Genomic DNA, 10000 nt, shown 5'->3' on the forward strand with positions numbered 1-10000 from the left:
CACAAACGCATACAGGTTGCCTCACCTCGAACGGGTTAAAGTCGTTCTTGAGACCCGTGTGGTGGTAAATGCCGCCGTTGTAGTTCCTGAAGTCATCATACACTTCAAAGGACACGGAGATAGGTCCGGTTTCGACCAAGGCTTGCAACATGAGTTCTTCGTTGCACGCCCCATAGTATCCGCCAACATGGACGTACTCGCTGACATAGGTCCTGGCACATGAAGTATCCGTGTCGCACAGGCTGTCCTGATGGATTGATATTTGATAGAGACTTGTTCATTGCATTATTTATTACGCTGTTAAGTATATTTGCCGTGGCACTAGATTTTACAGTTACGCGAAGTCTGACACAGGCTGGGAAGGTCATATTGTAGAGTACTATGATTCCGCAGTCTAGAACAGCGATTGGATACCAAGGTTGTAATAACATTGGATATGTGTGAAGCTCTAAAGCGAATGAATGTTAGACTACAACTACACGTATTGAGATGGCTCCTTTAACAACATAACTACAAGTGAAGTGGATCCTGTCACTGTCTACAGGATAGATCAAGATTAATCCTTCAATAGCATAGGCGAGATAAGACCAGCGATAACATGACCATATGCCCTCACACTGATCATTTAACCGCGCCCCGAATCAGTCCATGAAACACCGCAACCCCATTCCGCCTTTGAGTGACCCCTGTAACGCCACACTCAAACACCTCGCGATGGATCCTGTAACAACACAACCACGCCCCTCGGGATGGCTTACATTACATGAATCCTACATCTCTGAATTAATCCATTCCGTTCCGATGAGTCTGCAGTTGACCTTCCCTTCAGCAAAATCGCCGAGACCCGCATGTTCAGTCGCTGACTACTATTTCTTTTCTTTATATTACGGCTTCTCTATTCAATCAGCACAATCGCAGGATTCAAGCAGGGTTCGTTATTAAGGAAGATGAATGAACCTCTATGCCCGTATGAGAAGATCATGTGTTCTCCGGTCGAGCCAATATTTCTGGTGTGAAAACACGCCGCCTCGACAGCGCCTCGTCTGTGTTCCTCCTTGTAGGTATTGAATAAAAACTTCGTCTATCAGTTAGTCCCTTTGTAGATCAACACCACAAACTGCCCTTTCACTGCGAGCGAGATGATAGAGTAGAGTGATATAATGCAACGCGGTTCAAGAAAAACGCGCGAAAAATGGAGATTTATCGACACAGGAAATAGCCACTTTCGCCAATTCGGAGGGCACGCCGCGCGTTGACTTACCGAGCCGTCGTAAGCGTTGCACTCCTCGGCCACGACGCCCTGGTCCATGGCGTAGCGGCCGGCGATCAGGTAGTCGAAGCCGCCCATGCAGCCCTGGGCCAACGCCGAGCATGACACGACGTCCTGGCGTGGAGGGAGAAGAGGCATGTCTCGCATGTTGTTCAAGATATACGATGTATCATGTTGAATCATTTTTGTTACTGCTCTCTCTCTCTCTCTCTCTCTCTCTCTCTCTCTCTCTCTCTCTCTCTCTCTCTCTCTCTCTCTTTCTCTCTCTCTCTCTCTCTCACTGACTACCTCAATCTCCTTATTCCCCTCTTCCTCTCCCACTCCCTCTCCCTCTTCCCCTCCCCTTCCCTTCGTCTCCATCTCTCCCCCTCCCTCCCTTCCCTTCGTCTCCCTCTCCCCCCCCCCTCCCCTCCCTCCCCCTCCCCTCCCTTCCCCTACCCCAACCCCCACTCACCTGAGGCGAGAACACATCCTGACGCTGGTTCTTCGTAGCGATCCGAACCTGCGCCTCGAGGTTGGCCATGGAGGCGAAGGCGTAGCAAGACCCGCAGCCTCCTTGATCCCTGACAGGAGAGACGTAGTTCTCGCCGCTCACGTTACGCCAGTCGAAACTCTTCGGCAGGAGGGAAATGCGGGTCCTCTGCTCGGGCGTAGAGGGGGCGGGCGATGGGCGGGTCGGCAGGGTTGAGGCGAGGCCGCCCGCGCGCTGGTACATCTCCCCCAAGGTGTATCTTTGAGGGGCGGTGATGGTGGTGAGGACATTAGAGGTTGTGGGAGGACGGATAGGATGCTGGTTCGAGATCATATCAAAAATTATGCTGTGATAATGTTATGCAATGGTATTGAGACTAATGATTATGAGAACAATTATGATAGCTATAATGATGATAACAACAAATATGATGATGATAATGATAATATTGATAAACATGATAACAATAATGATAATAACGAAGATGATAATCATAGCAATAATGATAAGGATAATGGCAATGAAAATGATTGCTTACGATAATGATAACAATGATGTTAAAGATTAACGTCAACAATGATAAGCATTAGCAGCAATAATAACGATATCAATATTGATAAAATAAAACTGTATATGGAAGACTAACCATAACAAGATAAGAGAAAGAATAATACATTATCTTATATCATCAAATTAACATAATACACTTCCCATCTAAGGCCCACTTGACATAAGCAAACTTCAAAAAATGGTTTAAAGTACGAATCGAATTTTGATAATACGAACAATTCCACTGTGCGGGTGTATATTTGACCTTAGGAGGGAAAAGATCAACTGATATTGGAATATTAGGTAATCAAGTCTCATATTTTATGTAAATGATTTTTTTCTCTTTTTGATTTTTCTTTCTTTTTTTCCATTCTCTCTCTCTCTCTTTCTCTCTCTCCCTCCCTCCCTCTTTCCCCCACTTCCTCTCTTGTTCGTTTTAGCTCTATTCTCTTTCTCACTCTCTCCTCTTCTTCTCCCCACTCTTAGTTTTCCCCCTTTCTCTTATTTTTTTCTCTCTCTTGCTTATTTAAGCTCTCTTGCCCTCTCTTTCTCACTACCTCAATCTGTCTCTCTTGAACTCTAACTCAATCGCTCACTAGATCTCTCAATCTCTTTCTCCATCTCTCACCAACCTGAGGAGTTGGTGAGAGATCGCCCTTACACCTCTATCCCTCCCTCTCTTTCTCTCTTTCATCAAGCCCCTTCGCTCTATATCTACCTATCTTTCACCAACGCTCTCTCTCTCTCTCTCTCTCTCCTTCCCTCTCTCCGTCATTCTGTCTGCATTGATCTCTCTCTCTCTCCTCTCTCTCTCTCTCTCTCTCTCTCTCTCTCTCTCTCTCTCTCTCTCTCTCTCTCACTCTCTCTCTCACTCTCTCTATCTCTCTCTTTTCTCCCTCTCCCCCTCCCTAACCCTCCTTCTCCCTCTCCCCCTCCCACCTCTCCCTCTCCCCCTCCCACCTCTCTCCCCCCCAACCCTCCCTCACCCTCACCCTTACTTCTCGTCTTCCGGATAGACCTTGGCAGTCCACGACGTCTGCCGCTCGTTGATCTTCCTGACGAGGTCGTGGTCGTTTTTGTAGGCCGCGTCCGCGTTCCTCTGGACGGGCCGGCGGGTCACTCTGGGCGCCACCTGAGATGCGGAACCTGGGTTGGCTTGGGTTGGGTTGGGTTTGGTTGGGTCGTAGGGGCTGGGGTGGTGGAGGGGGCTGGGTGGGATGGGTGAAGTGAAGGGGTGGGGTGAGGGTGAGGGTGGGGGGGTGAAGTGAAGGGGTGGGGTCGTAGGGACTGGGGTGGTGGAGGGGGGGGGGTGAAGGGGTAAGGGTGGTGGAGGGGGGCTGGGTGGGATGGGTGAAGTGAAGGGGTTGGGTCGTAGGGGCTGGGGTGGTGGAGGGGGAGGTGAAGGGGTAGGGGTGGGGTGAGGGTAGGGGGATGGGTGAAGTGAAGGGGTGAGGGTGAGGGTGGATGGGGCGTTCCTGGTCTATGTTTTTGTTTTGGTTGTGATTGTTCCTGGTGTTTGTGCTGTGATTGTTATTACTGTTGCTGCAATGGTCATAATCGTTGTCATAATCATTATCAACAGTATAATGATCGTTGTTACTGATATTGTTCTGATTATCATTTTTGTTTTTACAAATATTTTCTTACTAAATTACTATTATTGTAATGATTACTGCTGTCCTTAATATCATCATAAATCATATAAATATCATGACTTCTGTTATTATTACCATTACTCTCCTTATCATTATCACAACAACTATCACAATCACCAATCTTATAAGTGTTATCATCACCATAACACCACCACCATCAATACCATCATCATATCACCACAATCATCAATATTATCAAAGCCATCCACTCAACCATCCATCATCATTTTCACTGAAGTCATATTCCCATATCCTTCCCCTCATGTTGACATCCCCCTCACCTTCGTGTTCTTCTGGGCGCTGAAACAAGACCAGTTCCTGACGGTCTTGTCACGTGACCAGCCGTTGAAGGTGCGGTCGCAGTAGGAGGTGACGTCAAGCCAGTCGCCCTCGTAGTAGGAGAAGGCGAAGTACGACCTCTCGTTGATGTTGATCTTGAAAGGAGTTTAAATGTGTTTAGATACAGGAGGGCAATTATCACACTCACACACACGCACGCACGCAAGCACGCACGTACGCACGCACACACATACATACACACACACACACTCGCACGCGCGCACAATCAATCACACACACACACACATGTATATATATATATATATATATATATATATATATATGTATATACATATTCATATGTACATATATATGCATGTGGATATGTAAGCATATGTGAATATGTATATATTACATTTATATATAAATATAAATATATACATATATATATGTATATATATGTATATGTATTTGTATATATATGTATATGTATATGTATATATATGTATATGTATATGTATATATGTATATATACGTATATATACACATATATATATATATATATATATATATATATATATATATATATATATATATATGCATATATATATATATTATATATATATATATATATGTATATATATATATATATATATATATATTATATATATATATATATATATATATATATATATATATATTATATATATATATATATATATATATAATATATATTATATGTATATATACTTATATATGTATATATTAATTATGTATGTAAATATATACTATATATATCTATCTATCTATATATGTTTATAATATATATATATATCTATATATCTATATATATATATATATATATATATATATATATATATATATATATATATATGTGTGTGTGTGTGTGTGTGTGTGTGTGTGTGTGTGTGTATGCGTGCGTGTATATGCGTACGCGTGAGTGGAGTGAATTTGGAATAAAGATTTTTTAAAACTGATTTCATCCAATCATATCTGGAGTTACGTGTTTAACAGCCTTTTTTATCTCCAGACGCCCTTCCTGATACCAGTCCCTTCGGCTCTAATTAGGCTGCCTAGACCAGGCTTTCAACATATGAACAGAGACAAACGCCTTTAAAGATAAAATATCAAACGGAGAGAAAAAACAATCAGTCAATTAATAATGAAATCTGATTTCTAATTAAATTTTGAATCGTTCGATGGATCGTACGATGATTCGTAATTTTATCTTGAAGCCTTTCTGGTTGTTTGATTAATTTGTACACCTCCCCCCAAAAAAAAGAAAAAGAAAAAAAAGAAAAAAGATTATTGAGACATTTCTATATTGATGATTTATGTAATGCTTTTGAGAATGTATTTCGTACAATATCATGATTATTCTTTCAGAGTATGTTCCAGATGGCTGGCCCCGAAACCGAAGAAAAACAGCGCTTTAACTGCCAGCAAAATCCGTCAGTGACCTTTCCACGATAATTCTATTTTATTATTTTTTTTTATCAAATTTAATCATGTGACAGGAACCTGGCGCGCTCAGTTAGCTGAAATCCCTAACAGTCGACAAGGAAGGCATCAACGGGAGCATGATTCTTTGGACAGTACCTCGAATCCTTGGTTGTAGATCAGCGTCCATGTTCCTTCGTTCCCGAGCTCGTCCGTGGCGGTGTCGGGGAAGCTGAGGGTGAAGGTCTTGGTGTGGACGACGGGGCCGAGTTGGTCGCAGTTGAGGCTGCTGTCGCCCGACCGCTCCGTCTCCTGGAAGGTCCATGTGCCGCGGATGTCCTCGTACAGGCAGTTGGCCGGCGTGTCCGACCGTGCCAGCGCCACACACGCCAGGAGGAGAATTGCTTTCTGAAAAAGAAAGGAAGTTAAGAAGTTTTGATTATGTCCAATGAAAGCGTAACAAGGGCAGTGGGTTGGATTCATTCAACGTTGTGAGGCAGTGTCTTCTCACCAACATCATGACCAGCACTGAAGAAAAGACAGGTGTTGTGGTTCCCTTTATCTTTCACGCTGTATCCCCCCCCTCTCCCACTTTCTCCCAGCCCAAGCCTAGGACACAAGCACCAGTATATGAAACACCACATTTGGCATTTCTTTCGTTTTTCTATATTTTTATAGAAGCGCTATTTTCTATATTTTGCCTTGCGTAAATAAAAAAAGGAAACTAGGATGTCTCTTTTCAATAGAGATGGTCGCGACTTTGAGAGATGACTTAAGCATTTCAAGCAAGATTCACCAATAAATTCATGAACGAACACAAACAAAGAAAAACAACAATGGACAATAAAAAAAAAAAAAAAAAATCTGAGACGTCGCAATCTCATTGGCAAATATTCAAAGGTTTTTCCGCAGCCATTTGAACAGGTGGAGCTGTCGGACACAGATTAGATTTTGGAAGTTACGCTTGACATGTCTCTGTCTCATGTCCATTACTGTGAATCCCATAACATTAGCACTAAATGTGAATGAAAATGTTTCTTCCTCTTTTGCGGAACAGAGAGAGAAAGAGAGAGAGTGAGAAAGATAGATAGATAGATAGAGATAGATAGATATATAGAGAGAAATAGAGATAGAGAGTCAAATATAAATCAAAGTCACTGACACGGAACACAAAATGAGAATGCGAAAGTAGAGAAGAAAAATTATGTAAAGACGATAATATGAAAATTATATATATGATTAAGATAATTAATATAATATAAATGCAAATTCCGATAATAATAATGATGATAATAACCATCGTGATGATGATAATGATGATTATAATAATCATGATGATAATGAAGATAATAATCATAATCAGAATGATGATAACAACGATGATGATCATGATAATATTGACAATAATAACAATACTAATAATGATAATGTTGATAATAGTAACGATAATAATGATGATACTATTAATAATAAATTATAATGATACTAATATCAATAATAATAACAATTATAATGATACTAATATCAATAATAATAACAATTATAATGATACTAATATCAATAATGATAACAATTATAATGATACTAATATCAATAATAATAACAATTATAATGATACTAATATCAATAATAATAACAATGATAATAATGATAATGATGATAACTGTAGCGATAATAATGATCATGATTATCACAATCATAATCATTATCATTACTTTTAATATCATAATGATTATCATTATCATGACTTTATTTTCATCCTCATTATTGCCATAATAGATATACTCATTATTGGCATCCCAATAGCGATATAAAAACGCCACCAAGGTAAACGTTGATAATGATTATGAAGATTTATATGATAATGGTTATATATATGACGATAATGATGATTACAATACTAATTATGATACTGATATGATAGTGTTAATGCTAATGATCATTGTAATAATGATAATAATGATTTTAAAGGAAAGGAAGAACATATCCTAACATGTCTTCCAGTTCTCATAACCGTAACACAGTAACACCATAGCACCATAGCAGCATGCAGTCATAACACCATAGGATCATGCACTCATAACACTCTAATGTCATGCAACTAACACCATACCATCATACAATTATAACACCTTAGTGTCACACAATCATGACACCATAGACTCAAACCACCATGCAATAATAACACTATATCACCATACTACCCTCCGTCACTATAACACAACCCAACAACACCCATTGCAAAGAGCAAGATCATTATCATTATCATTACCATTATTATTATAAAGGATTTGTCTCCCAAGTTAATGTTGATGTAGAGTGCTGGTTCGGATTAAGGAAGGAAAGGGAGGGAGGGAAGGGAGGGGAGGGAGAAGGAGGGGGGCGGAGAGGGAGGGAGTGAGAAAGAAAGGGAGGGAGGGAGAGAGAGGGAGAGGGAAGGGGAGGGAGAGGGAGGGGTAGGGAGGGGAGGGAGGGGGAGATGTAGAGAGGGAAGGGAAGGGGTGGGAGGGAGAAGGAGGGGGAGGAAGGGAGAGGGAGAGGGAGGGAGGGAGGGGGGGAGAGGGAGGGGAGGGAGGGGGAGGAGAGGAGAGGGGGGAGGGAGGAGAGGAGGGGGAAGGAGGGGGAGGGAGTGAGGTGGAGGGAGGGAGAAGGAGGGGGAGGGCGAAGGAGGGAGGGAGAGGGAGGGAGCGAGAAGGAAAGGGAGGGAGGGGGAGGGAGGGAGAAGGAGGGGGAGAGAGGGATAAGGAGGGAGAGAGAGGGGGAAGGAGGAAGAGGGAAGGAGAGGGAGAGAGAAGGAGGGGGAAGGTGGGAAGGGGGAGGGACGGGGAGGGGAAGGGAGGGAGGGAGGGAGGGAAGGAGGGAGACAGCTGTTATGGCCGACCAGCATGACGAGTGTGAGAGTCCTTTGCGGGAATAGTGCCTGCTGACGCGATTGCGTTGACCTCGTTACTTTATTATCACTCCTGGCTTTGATTTTATTTTTCTTATTTCGTGTCTCTTTTCTTCTTCTTTTTCTTCTATATCTTCTTCACCATTTTTTTTCTTCTTTCTTTTTCTTCTTCGTCATCATTTTCTTCCTACTCTTGTTCCAAGTTAATTATGTAATATATATAAACTAGCTGCTAAGGCAAAGTATCCTGGTTTATGCGACAATATCAAATACAAACACAAAAACAAAACAGAAAAAAAGAAAAAAGAAAAAGAAAAAGGAGAGAGAAAAAGACATAAGCATCATATATATCACACAATCAGTGCAGTTGTCTCATCTTCGTAAAAACCTACTTCATGAGCTAACCTTGGCGTCGGAGGAACAGGTGGCTTCAGTTCCCATGCCTGCCACGCAACCAAAAAGATTGCTATCTTACCATCAATCTCCTGTATTGCTAACGGGTCCTACAACCATCAATAAACCAGATCAGGAGCTGTCAACGATGGTCAAAGGGTCGATGAGTTCTGTGCCTTCTGCTTAGCGACAAGATCCTAAAACTTTAGCTCTTGAAGCCAAGAGATTTGAAGACTGTTCGTCATGTGTTATTTTTCCCGCCTTTGTGAGTTTGTTTTATGTAAGTGTCAATGGGTCTATTTCTTACAATGAGTAAATGATAACGAAAAACAAAATCATAAGTAAAAAAGAATCACAAAAGGCTCCAAAGTGCAAAAAGTCACTCACAAAAGCCACGTGTATTGCTTGTTGACACAATTCGTCCTCCCAACAAAGCGATGGTGACGGCAAGAACACGTGATCGTCCCATCGTGATTTTTGGACTTATTTGTTCTGCCGCCGGCCAGGGGCTCTCCCGTTCCCGACTCCAGTAGGCCCTACTCGTGTCACATGGCAGAACAAATACCACGGACGAGGTTTACATGTAAGATCCCTTATCGAATGAGGCGAAGACATGAGACAGACGTAAGAGCTGCGGGTGGACAGTTCGACAGAGACTCGTGGATGAGATGGTGGTGAGTACCCGCCAGCCCGCACCCGCTCGTCCTTCCCGGTTCATGGTCAACTGACGCTGATGATCGCAAATGAGGGTTAAAAGTTAGGTCATAACAGGAAAGCTCGAGTGTGTGTGTTGCTCCTTTTTGGTTCCTTGTGCTCTACTTCGTTATGACTGTTTAGTATCCTTTACTGCGGGAGGATGTGGACTTGCTTTAGGTTGCAGGGGAGGAGGGTGAACCACGAAACAAAATGAACATGAATCTATAGTTACTGTTTTTCATTCTCTTTCGGTAAGTGATGGAACATTATTACTTAACATAGTCGTCTAATATTTTTTGCAACTCTTACAGTTAAAGGCGATCTTGCTACTGGGG

The 10000-nt window shown here is 42.0% G+C and overlaps 2 protein-coding genes across 2 annotated transcripts in view; one reads left to right on the forward strand and one right to left on the reverse strand.

Annotated features, from left to right (window-relative positions):
- Nucleotides 1–6194, reverse strand: part of LOC122243119 (dipeptidyl peptidase 1) — a 7125-nt gene extending 931 nt beyond the window's left edge. The window contains exons 1-6 of the mRNA XM_086547596.1: nucleotides 5846–6194; nucleotides 4228–4380; nucleotides 3290–3423; nucleotides 1725–2001; nucleotides 1262–1384; nucleotides 26–247 (exon numbers count right to left, since the gene is read on the reverse strand). Of these exons, the coding sequence (XP_086403722.1) occupies nucleotides 26–247; nucleotides 1262–1384; nucleotides 1725–2001; nucleotides 3290–3423; nucleotides 4228–4380; nucleotides 5846–6169 (1233 nt within the window). The 5' untranslated portion in view covers nucleotides 6170–6194. The remainder of the gene's footprint in view (nucleotides 1–25; nucleotides 248–1261; nucleotides 1385–1724; nucleotides 2002–3289; nucleotides 3424–4227; nucleotides 4381–5845) is intronic.
- A 3423-nt stretch (nucleotides 6195–9617) lies between these two features.
- The window catches only part of LOC122264789 (dipeptidyl peptidase 1), a 19762-nt gene continuing 19379 nt past the window's right edge, over nucleotides 9618–10000 (forward strand). The window contains exons 1-2 of the mRNA XM_086547586.1: nucleotides 9618–9643; nucleotides 9977–10000. The exon at nucleotides 9977–10000 is cut by the window's right edge and continues 228 nt beyond it. Coding sequence (XP_086403712.1) covers nucleotides 9638–9643; nucleotides 9977–10000 — 30 coding nt within the window. The 5' untranslated portion in view covers nucleotides 9618–9637. The remainder of the gene's footprint in view (nucleotides 9644–9976) is intronic.

Source organism: Penaeus japonicus, unplaced genomic scaffold, assembly GCF_977035675.1.
Source record: "Penaeus japonicus unplaced genomic scaffold, GWHDUDI00000001_assembly GWHDUDI00000002, whole genome shotgun sequence".
Taxonomy (NCBI): domain Eukaryota; kingdom Metazoa; phylum Arthropoda; class Malacostraca; order Decapoda; family Penaeidae; genus Penaeus; species Penaeus japonicus.